This window comes from Dicentrarchus labrax, unplaced genomic scaffold (assembly GCF_905237075.1).
Source record: "Dicentrarchus labrax unplaced genomic scaffold, dlabrax2021, whole genome shotgun sequence".
In the NCBI taxonomy this organism is placed as follows: Eukaryota; Metazoa; Chordata; class Actinopteri; family Moronidae; genus Dicentrarchus; species Dicentrarchus labrax.
Window position 1 is genome coordinate 21,079,684 of NW_026136713.1, and position 18,343 is coordinate 21,098,026.

General features: G+C 43.0%; 1 protein-coding gene across 1 annotated transcript; it reads left to right on the forward strand.

The window, feature by feature from the left end:
- Positions 1 to 270: 270 nt before the first annotated feature.
- On the forward strand, positions 271 to 18,059 carry pcdh12 (protocadherin 12). The gene is made up of 6 exons (XM_051419807.1): positions 271 to 331; positions 698 to 3,595; positions 6,629 to 6,720; positions 9,263 to 9,414; positions 15,491 to 15,655; positions 16,144 to 18,059. The coding sequence occupies exons 2-6, from the start codon at positions 728 to 730 to the stop codon at positions 16,398 to 16,400; spliced, it is 3,534 nt and encodes a 1,177-aa protein (XP_051275767.1). The 5' UTR covers positions 271 to 331; positions 698 to 727; the 3' UTR covers positions 16,401 to 18,059.
- Positions 18,060 to 18,343: the final 284 nt, after the last annotated feature.

The window sequence follows — 18,343 nt, forward strand, 5'->3', positions numbered from 1 at the left end:
TAACACAAATTTTCCAAATGATTTAAGGGCCCAGACTGCAGGTTGTGAGGGGTTTATGCAGACTGAAAGGGGGAGAAAAGCATTAAGTGACGGAGAGGCGGTGTCATGTTTCTTTAAAAGCACTCCAGAGTTGTGGCGAGTTTCCTCAGGGCAGGAGGGCTTTTCTTTGTGTTGAGTCTGTATACATTTGCATATGACCCTCCTACTCCCTTTGGATTGGCCGGGGCTCCGCTAGCATGTGGAAGCCCACATCCAAACTTTCTCAGTTGGAGCAAAACTTTCCTGAGTTGAGGAGGATGAAGTGAGAGGCTGGGCGCCAGCAGCTATATGAGTGAGTAACAACAGCAGGCAGAGAGGGAGAGAGTGGTAGTGTATGAACAGAGAGAGGATGATATCTTAATTACAGGCTTCTATAATCGTCTCCTGACCAGACTGGAGGTTTATTTGTTTTTTCTTGGTATTTGCTTTACAAAACCGACAGTTTTCCTCACTGGTTTGGCTGTGGTTGTTTGTTTTGTGAGAAGAAACTGTAAATTACTTTAAAGAAAAATTGGGTTTGATCGTCATTTTATATAATGTTGTTTACAGATAGACGGGATATGTTTCAGTTCTATTTCAAGAGAAGACATTTTTAAAGTAATTTTATAGTAAAAAGTTCAGTTTTTCTTTATAGTGATTTTTAGGAATGTCTATTTAGCCACTAGGTTGGACATTACTTCACATCATTATGCTGCTGGCTCTGCTTCTGCTTGTGAGTCTTTGCTCTGACGCTCGATCCTCTGAGCCATCATCAATAACTATCCAGTACCGGGTTTGGGAGGAGCAGCCGGCAGGAACCCAGGTCGGCCGTCTGGTGGACGACCTCCGGCAGAGAGACGAAGGCGGTCCTTTGGAGGATTTCCAGGTGGTGGAGCACGAAAAAGCTCTTCCCTTCGCTGTCAGCACTCGAGATGGGGTCGTCTCCACCCAAGGCCGGCTGGACAGGGAGGAGCTGTGCCGTGGGTCGGACCTGTGCGAGGTGGCCTTCAGCGTCCTCTACAGGAAAAGCGGTGCTGTCAACTGCCTTCGGGTTCGTGTGGAGGTGATGGACCAGAATGACCACAGTCCCAGCTTCCCCAGCACGGTGCAGGAAGTTGAGATCTCAGAGACAGCGGGCCTCAGGATGCGAATCCCTTTGGACCGGGCGGTGGATCCTGATGCAGGTCCTAATGGCCTCCAGACCTACTCGCTGTCTGTCAACCAACACTTCGCTCTGGATGTGACGGTTGCTCCAGGTGGGACAAAACAGGCAGAGCTGGTGGTGATCAAAGAACTGGACCGGGAGGTTCAGGCCTCATTTGACCTTACCTTGGTAGCATGGGATAAAGGGAACCCCCCCAGGTCTGGGAGCACATTAGTCCGTGTAAATATTCAGGACTCAAATGATAACAGCCCCACATTTGAGGACAGCACTCCCACTGTTGAGCTACCTGAGAATACAGCCCGTGGGACAACCATCATCAACCTCAAGGCCACTGACCCAGACCAGGGTGCCAATGGGGATGTGGAGTATTTGCTCAGTAAGCACACACATCCAGAGGTTCAGAAGCTCTTCTTTGTGGATCCACAAACTGGAGCTGTGAGTCTCAAAGCACCTCTGGACTACGAGGCTCAGTCTTCTTATGAAGTAATCATACAAGCCCGTGATCGCGGGCCCAATGCAATCCCTGCGCACTGCAAACTACATGTCAAGCTTAAAGATGTAAATGATAACGCACCGAGGATACACATGACCTGGACTCCACCCAACTCACCTGTGGCAACTGTGCTGGAAGGAGCAGCAGAGGACACTTTCCTTGCTCTGGTGATGGTTTCTGATGCAGATTCAGGAGAAAATGGCAAAGTGAAAGCACAAATTCAGAAAGGATCTGGCCCCTTCCGCCTTAAACATATCCAAGGTGACAATTACATGATTGTTACTACTGGCAGCCTGGATCGAGAGAGGGTAATGGAATATGACATTACGGTCATAGCCCAGGATTATGGAGACCCCCCACTGTTTTGTATTAAAAACCTACTTGTCCGTGTTCTGGATGAGAATGACAATGCTCCTGTGTTCTCCACGTCCGTCTATGAGACTTCCTTCAAAGAGAACAACATTGCAGGCTACAATGCCATCAAAGTTGAAGCCCACGATGTTGACTTGGAACTCAGCGGAAGAGTGTCCTACTTCATACGCAACCTTGATGAAGTTGAAAATAACACAGGCGCTTTCTCCATCCACCAGACCAGTGGTATCATAAGCGTCCAGCGTCCCCTGGACTACGAGGAATCCAACACCTACTCTTTTATCGTGGAGGCCGTTGACCAGGGTCATCCACCTCTCACAAGCACGGCCACTGTGCAAATTGACATCCAGGATGTGAACGACAACCACCCGATCATCAAGGAGCCAAAACCCAGAAAGGGTGTGGCTTCTCTAAGTGTACCTGTCAATGCAGACAAGGGGGAGATTGTGACCGAGTTGGGAAATGACATTGAAGAGGGATCCACCACTTTGCCGATCAATCACTCAGTCAGAGAGGGACTGGTTGGATTTCTTGCATCCACCATAAAGGCCGAAGATCCAGACTCTGGGCTGAACGGACAACTCAGCTACCTCATCACTGACGGGAACCCCAGTGGACTGTTCTGGTTGGATCAGGCTACAGGCCAGCTGTTTGTTAACACCACTAACGCTACTGCGCTAATTGGGAAAACCTTTAATGTGGACATTGCGGTATCTGATATGGGCAGTCCAAGCCTGGCCACCAAGGCGACTCTGGAGGTAACTTTCATCAATCTGAAAGACCATCTGAAGAACTCATCACCCAGTAACCGTGGACAGCTCAGCTTCACCATGATGATGGCGATCTGCCTGGGTGCCACCTGCCTGCTGCTTCTGTTGGCCGTCGCTTTGGTGACAACATTCTGCCGCCCAGAGAAACGAGACAACCGGGCTTACAACTGCAGACAAGCCGAATCAACCTATACCCGCCACCCACGGCGCCCACAGAAGAACATCAGGAAGTCTGACATCCAGCTAATTCCCGTCATCAGAGGGCGAAAGGAGGAGCCTTCTGAGGATGATAGTGAAGCCCAGCCACTGGCTCCATCTCCAACCATGTTAGAAGATCAACAAACTGAGAGACAGTACACCTTAACGCCATCTGCCATGAACACAAGCTTCCATTCCCAAGGTTACCCAGAAGTGGATGCCACTCAACCTATTACCAACCACTGCAGAACGCTTCGGAAACCTGGAAACATTGAACTCGATGGCACTTTGCCTCTGACACCCGCCACATCATACCAGACTCTTCGGAAAGCCAGGAACCCTTCATCATCGTCTTCAGTTTCACATTCGAGTACTCTGAAGCGCCAGACTCACGCTGAAAGGAAGGAGGCAGAGCCACTGTGTTCATCATCCCAGGCGACTCTCAGGAGGCCGAAGACCTCAGAGGGACGAGGCGGGAACGATGCGGAACATCGGCAGATGCTTCGAAACCTTGTTCGACTGTCCATGGCTGCGTTTGGAGACTCCATTGAGCTTTCCTCCGCTTCTCCAGAAGTGCAGGTGAGTGCTGTTATCTACTTCATTTCCACAATCACAGAAACAAACATTCATTCTTATTCAGTCGTACCTGTAAGTTAATCTGTGTTGTGGATGTCATTGAGTTACATAAACTTGATTCAGACTTGCATTCCTTTTAGATTTATTCTCACTGAAGCAAAGGAGTGTAGTTTTCATCGTATAGATAATAAAGTGTTTTTGTGGTGAACATATACAAATAATCTCCATCACTTGACTGCTTTTACAAGATAAGAACGAGGGGTTTCTGGAGTGAACTCAAATGCAGTGCACTTGCAATGTATTTTATAACAAACATTATTTATTGAGTGTTAACGAGTGCTCAGTTTGTTCCATTTCATGTCACAAGGCTCAAACTTATGGTTGTGAACTTCACTGCAACTTGATCTGACAAATATCTCCATTTACACTGCATTAATGATTTAACTAAATCTGCATGATGGTTTTTTAATGCCTTCTTATTTACATTCTCCACTGTATCTTAAACATTAAGGCTAATGCACCGCTGCTGGCTCGCATTTAAATGTAATTTACCTCCATCTAAAACGTGTGATCACATTTATTTCAACATGTGCTTACAGTTAGTGTTGGGGTAATTAAGTAGCCCCCTGCAGGCTTTGAGATTAATCTGAAGTGAAGTCCATTAGAGAGTAGAGAGTAAGAGCCTCCCCCCACCCACCCACCTACCCCGCCAACACACACACAGACCAGCTTCCCTTACATTTTCCCAGCATCCTCTCTGCTTTTTCAGCCCCCTGTATGATGACTTACTCAGACAGCCTGAAGGCTGGAGTCGGGTTGAGGTGTGTGTGTGTGTGTGTGTGTCTGGGTGTGCGTGTGTGTGTGTGTGTGTGTGTGTGTGTAACTAGCTGATGGATGATTGTGGAGCCAAAAAGAAGTGAGTTTATTCAGGTGCTCATGTGTCACAGACAGTAATCCCCCCCCCCCACAAAAAAAACTCCTGACAGGCCTTTTTACCGAATATCACATATCAGATTCATATTGAAACCAGGAGAGGAGGAGGAGGAGGAGGAGGGGTGAACTCCATTCCTTCTCTGTAGGATGGGGGGTCTGAGGAGGGTGAAGGCGGGAGGGGGGGTGAGGCCAGCTAAAGTAAGCTGTGATGTGTTTGTAGTGTAAACTAACACCACTCTGACATGCTGCTCTGTCACTTACAAATGACCCAAAAATCACTTTTACTGAGCTGAGCTGCCGGAGAAAAGAAAAACAGCTCAGGCTAAAAACAGCAACTCAGAGTGCCGAGCAGTCTGTCAGCAACATACTGCAGATTCAACCATTAGAGCCAGACTGCAACTGGGACTTTAAACACCACAGTTTTCCTAAAAAACAGTGTTGTTTAATCAATATGTAGTTAAATCTGAGTGTTTTATCAGATTATTCCTGTGAGATATTGGTGCGAGCTGCATTAGAGATATGTAATGGGGATTCACTCATAACTGAACCCTGATCTAAAGAAGCTATCATGGATCAGGGCTGCTTAATGAACCATATAGGACTCGGCTAACCAAAACATGCTGGTGGATCCACTCAAGACTGGCTGCAGTTTGGTCACGTGAAGTGTAAAAAGTCCTATTGGACTTGTAAAACAAAGAGCGTTACCTTAGAATATTAGAAATCAATCACAACAAATTGGAAGAAAACCTATTTGGAATTCCAAAACGAACAATTATATTTAATAAATGATCTAAAGAGTCATGATGAATGTAGCTCAGAACATCATCTTGGCATCAGAAACAACCGTTTTAAAGCTTTCAAACTAAACACAGACCAGCGTCATTGAGGGCAAAAGTTGCTGCCAACGCCCATCAGACAGCGAACAAAGAGCTCGGCCAGGTCCGACATCCTCACGTGAGTCTCATTAGAGAGAGGAAGAGACCTTTTTCTTTTTACCCAGCATCCCCCCCTCGCCGCTACACCCTCCCAGTCGGCCTAGTTGGCACTCCTCGGCCTTCAGACGTTTCTCTCCTCCCTCGAGGTTGCAGAGGAAGAGGCCTGCTGGACGCCTGTGAGGAGGGGGATTTACTGTTCACCTCCACCTCAACACACACACACACAGACACACACACACACACACACACACACACACACACACACACACACACACACACACACCTACCTCCTCCACTCTATATTTCAGAGCCCATCCTAGAAGGAAACCGGCCAGAGAAGAATAGGCTTTTACGTAAAGGCCATTTCCTGTCCCTGCAGCAGCATGCACGTGCAAAAACACACAAATGTCATGGCTAAAACAAAGTCATATATTAGCATGCGAGCACACACACACACACGCTTACCTTCAGCACTGTGTGTGTGTGTGTGTGTGTGTGTGTGTGTGTGTGTGTGTGTGATTTCCTCCCTGGTGTGCAGTGTGTATCCGCTGTATAACAGAGCTGTCAGCAGAAAAGCTCCGAGCAGTGAGACGGACGCAGCCGCTCGGTTCTCACACTGTAAAACTGTAAAAAAAAAAAAAAAAAAAAAAAATGTTTATTCACTCTCTACCTGAGCGTCGCTGCATCAGCTGCACTCACTGTTCAAGCAGCTAAACCAGCACAAAGACACACTCACTGGTCCCGATGAAAACAGTCAAAGACAACAAAGACTCAGGAGAGGATTTGTCCTGAAGCTCTGGGATTGGGGTCCAACAGCATTATATCTAATCTGACTTTAGGTTCTAACAAGTTAAAAATAAACTCAAAGATTCGTGTCACTCTCTGTGGCGAGGCCAGTGTCTTGCATGGTCGCTTGAGTGTGTGTGAGAGCTGGTGAATAAGAGGAAAAAAAGCCCTTTTACTTATAAATAAAATACAATTAAAATAAATAAAGTACAGGTGAAGGTTTAGTTTCAAATCTTTATATTTGGGGTTATTCATGGCTTCAGATCAGCTGGTGATGAAAAGAAACTCTTTAGATAATGTGTAAAGTCATTATTCTGACCATTATCCCCTGCTATCTCTCTCTCTCTCTTTCACCTTCTTCCCTTCCTCTTCCTCCCAGCAGCAGATCTCCCAGCTCCTCTCTCTCCTCCGGCAGGGTCAGCTGCAGCCCAGACCCAACTTCAGGGGGAACAAATATTCTCATCGCAACGGCAGGTCAGTCTGACTCCTCCTCCTCTTCCTCCTTAATCCCCCATCCTCAGTAGACCCCTCCATCCTCCACCTTCCTCCTCTGAAGTACAAACCAAAACGCTCCTGTTGGATGGAATAAACAGAGCAGGAGAGAACGGGGTTGGTCATTCCAATCCCTGAAAACAAATTCACCCCAAAACTGACATTATCGCGGATAATGCAAATCTGGACTGAAACAGGGCCGTTTGTGTTAATGTATGGTTTTCATCTCATATAAATAAACCCGAGTTTGTGAGTACATGTTGCTTTGGATGTTTGGGTATAAAGTTAATAGCAGGGCAGGAAAGTAGGATTTTTTGTAGATTATGTGTCATTTACCGTCCTGTTAAAAGTCATTTTTCATCTCACTGTAACTTCATGTAATGTGGTGAGCGGGACCTCACACTGTCTGTCTCTCGTGTGGTTTTCAAAATGAAAACAAAAACCCTTACGAGAGACGCTGGGTTCAGTTTGTGGTTTCTCTGTTTTCGCCGCCAACACACATGATGTTGTTTTCCAGTAGACGCCACAGCGGACATTAAGATATCACTCAAATGTTCTTTGTTCGAACTGCATTTGTTTAACTTGTTGGTTGTAATATTTGGGGCAGTAACACGGGTCACTAAACACAACCTCAGTCTCTTCCCGTTGACCTTCCAGCTTGACTTGAAAACAACAAAAATCTTGATGTGGTTTTCCGTCACTCTCTTCATCAGCGGAGGTTTGTTTCGAGGCCAGCTGGCTGCAGGTTTCAGACTGTGATCACTGCCGCGCTCTCTGATCAAAAACCAGACTGCTTCTGATAGCAGGACGGACAGACATTAAAGGGGAATGTCACCTATTTTAACAACTCACAGATGTTTGTTTCCTGAAAGAAAGCAGGACAGTTGTTATTGTGTAGCAGCCTGGGGGCCAGTTCATGTGTTTTAAGATGGCCCTGACGAGTGATTGGATTATTTATCATTGTGCGTCTGCTGCCCTCACCTATCATGACGTCACCCATTGGTTTTGTGAAGTCCCGTTTTCGAGCCTTGAGTTTGGCATTATGGTTGTTGCTGTGTGAGTTTGTTGGAGCCAGCGGAGGTCACGTACTGCGAGTTGAGCTGCTCTCATTGTTGTTTTGGCATACTTGGACAGCAACATGAATCTTCACTGTTTAAACGCTCAATGAGCAATAAAATAGCGTCCATGTTGTTTCCACACCAAACTCAGAAAATGGGACCATCCGAGGCGCACCTGAATGCACCACGAAGCTACACTTCTTTCTGCGGGGGTATGGTAGCTGATAAACGTCTTCGTCCGCGTTTCTGACCGACTGACCTGCTGTGACTGAAATAACAGCAACAGACAAACAGGACGCAAAGTCCAACCCTCAGTATCACAGGAAGAGTGTCTCATAACCCCAGAGGTGTGTGTGTGTGTGTGTGTGTGTGTAAAGGCAGGTTACAGCAGCTCCATCTGAGTGATTCAGTGTCTCTGACAGGAAGCAGCTACCTCAGCGTCACCGTGGCGATGAGATAAGATCTGACATCACCTTGATACACACAGGGCACTGTTTCATACACACATCCTTTCTCTGACTGTATCCATAACGAATTTTAAGGAACCTACTGATACAGATGTCGGAATGGGCTCATATGTGTTGTTTTGGAAATTCACGACCAAAACTTTGAACTTGTAATCGTTTTGTTGAACATAATCATAGTTGTCCATGAGAGAGTCGTAATGAAACTCGAACTGAAAACAAGTAAAACTATCTCAAAGTCAGATAAGATTTTTAATCTTCAGTGTATGTAAGTGACTAACTCGTCTGTGAGTTTACCTGACACATCATCCGACCTGCCTGCGGCTACTGATCCTGCAGGTTCAGAGGCGTGTGTGAGTGTGTGTGTGTGTGTGAGTGTGTGTGGGTGTGTGTGTGTGGGGTTATCAGTGGATTTGTCACCTAAAAGCTCAGGCATTTTATCAACATTTTAATCTCACTGCGCCAGACTTCTGCTCCGATGTTGACTCTGGACGTCTGTCTGGTTTTTATCAGGATTCATGGTCTTTGTTTCTCTGTGGAGATAAAAAATATATCTTACAGACGTCATATAATATAATAATATTTATTCATTTAAGTGCTATTTACTTTAAAGTCATATTAAAAAGCAGCAGTGTATTCAGTGATTAGAATAGAATAAACTTTATTGTCCCTGAGGGGAGCTACGATCTCAAAGAAAGAAGAAACATAGGACTATATTTATAACACCGGCAATACAGCAGCTTTAAAAGAGACTTATATTCAGAAACTATAAGAATTAAAGTGCTGGCGTATTTATAGCAAGATTTAGTTTTCAGCAGCTTGATGAAGGTTCCTGCATGATCCAGTAAAATCTGCCTAGAAATCAGTTAAATTTGCCTTTTTGTATACAAACGTTTTTGTAAAATGTTGTCTCAAACCAAGTTTTAAATTTATTGTGAGTAAGTGACATTTTATGTGTGTGTGTGTGTGTGTGTGTGTGTGTGTGTGTGTGTGTGTGTGCAGATACGGAGGCCAGGACTGTTCCGATTGGCAGAGCACTAAAGACAGCGGACACGGTGAGAGCGAGGCTGGAGATGTGGACTGGGAACCGGGAAGAGACTCACCAATAGACCCACAGCTGGAGGAGGGGCTTAATAACCTGCTCATCAACGCCGGTACACACAGAAACACACACAAACACACACAAACATAGAAACACACAGAAACACACACACTGAAACACACAGAAACACACAGAAACACACACACAGAAACACACACACTGAAACACACAGAAACACACACAAACATAGAAACACACAGAAACACACAGAAACACACACAAACATAGAAACACACAGAAACACACAGAAACACACACAGAAACACACACACTGAAACACACAGAAACACACACACTGAAACACACAGAAACACACACAAACATAGAAACACACACAAACACACACAGACATAGAAACACACACAAACACACACAAACACACACAAACATAGAAACACACAGAAACACACACAGAAACACACACACAGAAACACACACAAACACACACAAACATAGAAACACACACAAACACACACAAACATAGAAACACAGAAACACACAGAAACACACACACACTGAAACACACACAAACACACACACAAACACACACAAACATAGAAACACAGAAACACACATAAACACACACACTGAAACACACACAAACATAGAAACACACAGAAACACACACAAACACACACAGAAACACACAGAAACACACACAGAAACACACAGAAACACACACAGAAACACACACAAACACACGCAAACACACGCAAACACACACAAACATAGAAACACACACACAAACACACTGAAACACACAGAAACATAGAAACACACAGAAACACACACAGAAACACACACACAAACACACGCAAACACACACACAAACACACAGAAACATAGAAACACACACAAACACACACACAAACACACACAAACACACACAAACACACAGAAACATAGAAACACACACAAACACACACAAACACACACAAACATAGAAACACAGAAACACACAGAAACATAGAAACACACACAAACATAGAAACACACACACAAACACACACAAACACACACAACATTAATGTAGCCAGTAACCTAATCCAAGTGATTAAGTTACTTTTGGATTACCTCAACACCAAATATGCAAATAAAAATAAGAGAAAAGAAATATCAATAACAAGTATTGATGCAATATGATTAGATGACAACAACAATGTAACCCTTGAAAAGAAAATACTCTGCCTATTTCCTGCTAATTAATCCACATTTACAAAATGTAACTGTAATCTGATTATGTGTTTTTAATCCTGTAACAGTAATGGATTACAGTTACCTTTTATTACATCCTTTTTATAATGTAACTCAGTTCCATGTAATCTGTTACTCCCCAAATCCTTCTGTTAACAACTTCAATATTTCATCCACTAAAAAGCCGCTGTAGTTTTTTAAGGTTTTTAAGATAAAATAATTATTTTATTTACAGAAATATGGCTTTTTAGAGATTCTTAAGAGACTCAAACCACCTTTTGGTCGCCACATTACTGCCACCTGCTGGCTGACAGCCTACAAGGAAGATACATTAGAAAATAAAAACTTACTCCAGACAGTCGGCTCAGGGTAAAAAAAGAAAAGTAGAGTTCAGACAGTTCATCATACCTAAATCAGTATACTAACTCATGGAGTTTAAGAAGGGTGCATTTTCTTACTTTACCATTTACCAAAGGTTGAGTGAAAATAAATGGTTGGGTCGAACAGAGGAGGAACACCGGTTCAGATGGTCGGACGATTGAGTTTTTCAAGAAGCTGACTACTGATGTAGATTAGCTAGATAGGCTAATGTAGTGGTCATTGTGTACCACGCGGTCTAAACTCTGATACCGTGTGACGCTACAGTGTTTGTGTTTACCGTCTTTATATCTCGACTGCGTAAACTCAAGCGGTGTCACTGAGTTCAGGCGAAACTCTTTGATTCACCAGGACAAAAGCTGCTGAACTTCGAACCCCTGAAGAACATACAGACTGCTCACTGTACAATGGACACACACTGACACATGTAGAAAAACAGGAAGAAAGCAGGAAATAACACAGTGGCAGGTTATACATCCACATCCACCCACGCGCTCCACGCGTCGGGGGTTCTTACTCCAACTCATAACGAGTCAAAGATTTCTACCGCTGATACACTTTCTTTGTCTTCAAATGTGATGTTTTCATGCCCAGAACTCAAACTGAGACAATAACAATGTCTTATTATAATTCAGGCTCTCTATAAACAATCACTTTCAATAGTTTATTTTATATAAATCCAACAGCAATGCTATTACTAATAACTATTATCAGTCCAACAGAAATATTAGCTCGTTATTGTTTCTTTTTCATGATGTTAGTGTTAGTTTGGTGTAACTCGCCTGTTAGTATTAGAGCGTTATCGTTGTTAGCACGTTGGGGTTGTATGTTTTCTATGATATCTGTTAGTATTTTTAGGATGCTAATAGTATTAGATTGAACGTGTTATCATAATTTTGATGTCAAGCTCAAAAAATGTCAATGTTATTACTTTATTACTACGACTGTCGTAGTTCTGTCGTTTTAATTATCAACCCGTCACTTTAATCTTTTCAGAGTTTTAACTAAGAAACTTTGGCTGCCAATCATCAAACACACAAGTGTTATTGTTTAACTGGGAATTCCACGGTGGTGTGTAGGCTCGGCTTTTACAACGTCCGTGTACAGATGTGTGTGTGTGTGTGTGTTAAACAGTTTCTTCCTGGTATTGTAGTGGTCGAGCCCTGGAGGCAAACAGAGGGGTTTACCACCTGATGGTGGTAGAGCGAGCTTCACTTTTAAGACAGGGGAGAGAGAAACAAAGAGAGAGTGGGAGTTTTGTGTTGTGTTATGTGTGTGATGCCTGACTCACCTCTACCCTGCAGGCTGTATTATGAGCGTAACTCACACGAGAGTACTGTGGCAGCTCAGTGTGCGTGCCGAGGCTTTGATGAGATGAACACATACCTCTCTCTTTCGCTCTTCGTTTTCTGACCTGTAACTGCTTCTTCTTCGAGGCCGCCGCGATGAATCATACAAACATAAAACCCCCAGGGGCCTTTGTCCGGGCCTGAAGATGATGTTACGTTGGGTGTTGAGAGCTGTGAATGAGAGTATTCTTGTGTGTTCTCAGGTTAAATATCGTAAGTTCACGATGGTGATATTCTCAGTTTTTCTTAGTGTCAACAAATCCCATAAAAAGAACTAAATCAACAATGAATTGATCCTTCCAAAAACTATTGACTCAATCCCACATACGCCGTCCTGCTCCCCCAAATAGGGCCTATAGTCACTAGAGCACCAAATGTGGATTACTCCGCCGCTGAAAATAGTACCAAACAAATACGGTATTTGTTTGATAAAAACTACAGTTAGCAGCTGTTTCAGGACTTTTAAAACAAAATAAAACTGTATATTTCTAAAGATTTATATCAGAACCAATGGGCTGACCAACCATAGATATAGCAGTGGGTTTCAAACTGGGGTCCGGGGACCAACAGGGGTCCTTGAGTGGGTTGTAGAAATTGAGAATTTGACATTATAGGAATCTAGTTCTGTGTGGACAAGACTTTTTTAACAAATCAGAACCAGCTTTAAGACTTGAATCTTTGGGTAAAAGCAGCAATATACTTAAACCTGATATCGGCTGACGGCAGATATCAAGATTTCCCGCTCAGGTCAATGATGCACACTGTGAATATACACACCGAAGATTTATATCGGCCGGGAGAAAAGTGATTTAAAGTAATTTGACTCTGCAGATAAACGAGAGGGGGTGAAGGGACGGTTTAACTTACAGGTTAAACGGAGGGAAAGACGTTAACGTTGGTTTCAAACAGCAGACTTTATTTAATCTCTGAAGGATCGGCTGAAACTCAACGCGTTCAGTGATTGAAAGAGAGGATTGTGTTGGGAGGATTTGTGGTGAAATACTGACAAAACAAAAGGAGGAAAGAAGGGGGGGTATAACTCCAGGGGCGGTCTGTGCCACACTGGGTGTATATATGTGTGTGTGTGTGTGTGTGTGTGTGTGTGTGTGTGTGTTAGTAAGTTCATTCTCTGCATCTGGCTGTGGTTAGATGAAGGAGACCGCAGCTCTTCAGCAGGCTGATCAGTCTGAGCTGCGAGACGAAGAACTTTTACCACATTAATGTGACGGCTGGAGTTTCTGGTTCTGATCCATTTTAGCTCCAAATACACTGTAAAAAAAAAAAACTAAAGTTGAGAAAACTCATAATTTCAAGGCAACTGTGTTCAAAAAAGTTTTGAAATAGACTAATAATAATAATGATAACTTAGTTTAAAAGTCTGTATTTCATAACTGATATATGGATTGTTTATATATATAATTTACTATTTTGCAGCTGCAACTATTTGATTTTAAAGCACCCAAATAATAAAAAAATCTGGTTCACAGCTGTTTTTCTTAAAATAACTAATTGATACAAAATGTTTTAGTTTTTAAAGCTCAAAGATTTAGGTTTAGAAAAAAGTTAAGTTAAGATTAGCATTATAACATTTTTTTTAATTATTTCAAAACGTCAAAGTTGCGTTGTAATAATTAGTTTTCTCTAAATTATTATTTATTTATTTATTTTTACAGCGTTTGGCCTTGGTGTCAGATTTAAACTTCATCTTAAGACTATTTAGTAAACCTGGAGTGGAGCATGTGACCCTTCAACAATGTTTTCAGCCCGTTATCAGTAGACCTTATTTAAATACTTTAATAAAAACATGTGGAATAGGACTTTTACTTGTAAATAATGGGGAATTTGTCAACCTTTTTTTTTTCAATATGTCCTGACTAATACATCTGCAGTGACATATTTTTATGGATAATTCACATTATATTCAAAACTGTACAATGAACCCAAACAGTGAAGTCAGTAACTGCAGGAAGTTTGTGTGAAACGAGAGAATTGGATGAAATCTGAGCAGAACATTTCCTGCTCAGGGAACTTTTTATACAATGATCTGCCTGTATTTTATATTTTTAATAAGATTTAACAATCATACAAACTTAAAAGGCTTTTTTCTTGACAAATTCAGTGTTTTCTTGTTCCTGACGCTTGGCTTTTCTTTCTTACTTACTTTTCTACACCGAAGTGAACCAAATGCTGAGATATAGGCCTACTGTGTATATTTCTTTTCCTAGCACGCCTTAAAAGAACTAAAGTAGAACTTTAAATTAGCTTATACAGGGCTAAAACACAGATACTCAAATATTGTCCATAATCTATTAACATGCATAAACAAAACACATCTCATACTATATATTAATATATTAATGAGCATATAAAGCTGCTGTACCGGCGTCAGCAGCCCTTCACTGTATTTCCCTGAATGACAAGCACTTTCATCTCACCCCGTGTAATCTTCTCCATGTATGAACCGATTCCAACTACGTGCTGAGAGGCTCTTTCATGGCTCTGAGATTAAATTAGATCAGATGAAACCTAAATAGCTCTAACGTGTTGAAGCGAGCGGATAACAACACCAGGAAGAACACGACATAAACAGGATGTGATGAGGATAAGATCAGACAAAATGAGGGTGTTAAACATGAGGAACCGATGTTTTTGTCCAGTGAACAGCATGTCTTATAGTAACTGAATAAATGAAATGAGACGTATAATCATCTCGGATGTGTCTGTTTGTGACTCAGAGACTCGGTTTGTGTGTCTTCACTCAGACACACCCGGTGTTTACGCCTCTGACGGTGACTGGAAAGTCAGACTGGAGGCAGCGAACAGGCCAGGAGAGATTTTTATGGCGGTGTGGACATGATGTTTAGCCGTACGTTCGGAGTGCGCGGGACGCCATGGATGGCAGGAAGAGCTTGTTGACAGCAGCCAGATAAAACCACTGTGTCGTTTCCTCTTTCTCTTCCTGCCTCGTTCTCAGCCAGCAGTCAGAGAGAAACTAAAAGAGAATATAACTCTCAATCTGCCCTGGAAAAGGAGCATGAGGGCAGGAACGGTCTCGGAGTATAACAAGGTTTTCGAAATGAATCTCTTGTTGCATCAGACAGATTTCAAAATGAAAAATAAGCCTGGAAAGAAAAACAGACAAACTCAGACTTTTATGCTTGAACCGGACCAAAACTCTAACGTGTCTCTCTCTTTCTCTCTCTGCAGATGACGTTTTCGCGGAGGTCAACGATCCGGCCTGGATGGCCAGACTCTCTCTCCCACTCGCCACCGATTACCACGACAACGTTTTTGTCCCCAATGGGCCCCCGTCCCCTGAAAGCGAGGTCCTTCCCCGGGACGCCCTGGACTCTTCGTCCTTTTCCACCTTCGGTAAAACACGAAGAACTCTGGGAAGGGAAAACACCACAATCCACTACATTGCATTAACTTATCTTAATAAGGACCATATGAATTCAACTTCGACTTCATTCACTAAACTAATTCTGAAGATCAAAATGAGTGAATGATATTTATTACAAAAATGAGGGATTGTAGGAACTTAACAATAATCTTCCAATATTTGTCTTGATAGATCAATTCATTTAAATGTCAGAAACAGCAAAAAATAACATAAATACTAATTCAGATAGCTTCTGTTGTCCAACCAATGGTCCAAAATCAAAGATATTAAGTTAATTATGGTTGTAAACTAAGAAAACAACAACAAATATTCACATTTTAGAAGCTCTAATCAGTAAATTTTGGACATTCCTGTTTGGAAAGTTACCAACGGTTCATAGACTTCAATAAATTTAAGTATAAATCCTGTTTTCAGCTCCCAGCAGTGACAGATCTCCTTCTCCTCTTCGTTCCCTCAGGTAAAACGCCGGAGAAGGACGGCCCACTGGGCGGCGCCCTCCTCTCTGAGGTCAGCACACTTTTTGAGATGCTGATGACGCAGAAGGCCGACGCCCACCCCGGCCCGCGCCCCGACGTCCTGTACCGACTCTCTGCGGCGTACCGGCGCTCACTGGGCCTGGACGGCAACGCCGCGACTTCGGCAGGCAACGCACCAAAGAACTCTGGGAACGCTGAGAAGAGGTCGGGCCTGGCTCCACCCTCGGGACTTTATTAATAAGTCCGTTTATTGAACACTGGAAAAGACTGAGAGCTGACTGATGCAGCTCAGACCGGGAAGTTACAGAAAATGTTTCATAAGTTTCTGTGTTTGAGGAGTTTGTTGGGATTTTAGAGGCATTACGTGATAAAATACTTCGATATGATTTAAATGTTAGTAATGCCACGATGAATCGCTTTTTGTTTTGAATCAGAAGTTAAATAGAAAGGTTGTGCCACTTTCAACACTGTGCCAATAAGAAGACTGAAGGTCTGGAGATGTTCAGATATTCCCAAATGCACATTAGCTCTCAGTTCATTTAAAGTTTCCAAAGAGCGTTATCAGCAGACACAACTGGACAGACCTACAACCGGTCAGAGCAACGCAACTTGACTCACAACCAACAGCAACGAGTGTGACGTAGCGCTGAGCGACACATGCATGCTGGGGTGGTGCTTGGTCCGTTTGGACTGTCCTTCAGAGGCTGTAGCGGGCTCTGATTTAAAGCTACGGGTATCATAGAAAACTAGATGACCTAACGCATCCATTGGTACCAGCCGGGTCATGCTAGCATGTTGGGAAGGGGTCAAAATCACGCTCCAAAGTTAGGCAACATTTTGGCGATGGAAAAACTGACAATAAGTCCTCTTCTCAGTGTTAAACACAGTTGGTGCGTCTCGTCTGTTCGTGTCTTTCCTTGACTTTACGGTTTGTTGCTGCCTCTAATTTTAATTTCATGGACAGAATTAACAGAATGTGGATCACTGAGTCGTTCTCGTGTGAATTCAGGGAGTAGCTGTCATCGTCCTCAGAGCAATTTATGAATTCAGACGTGTTGAAAATGACAGATCCTGTTAAAATGGTGCTACAGGACTTATTGCCATTAGTAAATCAGGAAGCATCACTTCGGTTCAATCCGGGTTTGATTAAAAGGAAATGGAAGGAATGGAGAAGTGTGGTGGAAGGATGAGAAAGACAGAGGAGACTGTAAGAGAAACTGGAAGGAAGGCTGAGACAGATTTAGAATCAGAAAAGACAACTCAGGTGGAGGAAAAGCAGACAACGGTGTGAGGGAAAACAGGAAGTGAAGGCAGGGTCTTCAAATCGCTGTAGTAACTAACATTAATGGTGAATCTAAAAGTTGAAAATGTGTCTGGTTTCCTTGTTGTCTCTCAGCTGGAGGAGTGAAACTCACATAGAGCAGGAACAGAGGCCATCCTGTCAGGGCGTAATAAACGTGGCTGTGGCTATTTGGCCTGCAGAAAGCAAGCCGGCGACTAGAAGGAAATGTCGCTTTGTCTTCAAGACTAAACAGAAACCAGAAAGTGTTTATTGACAGTGGAGCAGCTCAGTCTGAACCTCCCCTGTTCACCCCCTCTGAAAGCTACTGCTTTAGGATCACTGTTGCTTTTTCAGGTGGATTTTGGAATGTGAACGTTTGAATTATATACATCAATAACTCTCCAGTTGTCTCTTAAGTTATTGGTTTAACTTCCATCCAAAGTTGTCTTATTTGTAGGGTTTTTTTTCTCACTGTATTTTGCAAACCAAATGAACAGCACTTTGTACATAGTCTTTTTGTAAAACTTTTTGTATCAAGGAAATGTTTGTGGAACATTTTCATTGTTCAAAGTTGGTTTTGTAACTTTTTAAAAAAATAAAAGTTGTATCATTCAAGAGAGCTCGTCATGTTTTCATGTCACCAACACCATTCAGAACCTCATTTGAAAAACACCAGATTTAATTATTAAGTATGTATATGAATCCTCCTCTACTCTGTGTGTGTGTGTGTGTGTGTGTGTGTGTGTGTGTGTGTGTGTGTGTGTGTGTGTGACATCTGCTCACATTATGGAGACTCGCCTTCTTTCTGTGGGATCAAACATTTGCTCTCCACAAAGTAAACTTCTCATTTTGGGATGAAGATTCTTTTTCGGTGACGGTCAGAGTGATGGATGCTTCAG

What these genes read in the sequence shown, in the direction of transcription:
- pcdh12 (XM_051419807.1), top strand. Translation starts at nt 728, where the DNA reads ATGCTGCTGGCTCTGCTTCTGCTTGTGAGTCTTTGCTCTGACGCTCGA. An exon ending in CCGCTTCTCCAGAAGTGCAG is followed by an intron (nt 3,596 to 6,628) that starts GTGAGTGCTGTT and finishes TCCTCCCAGCAG; the next exon opens with CAGATCTCCCAGCTCCTCTC. An exon ending in TAACCTGCTCATCAACGCCG is followed by an intron (nt 9,415 to 15,490) that starts GTACACACAGAA and finishes CTCTCTCTGCAG; the next exon opens with ATGACGTTTTCGCGGAGGTC.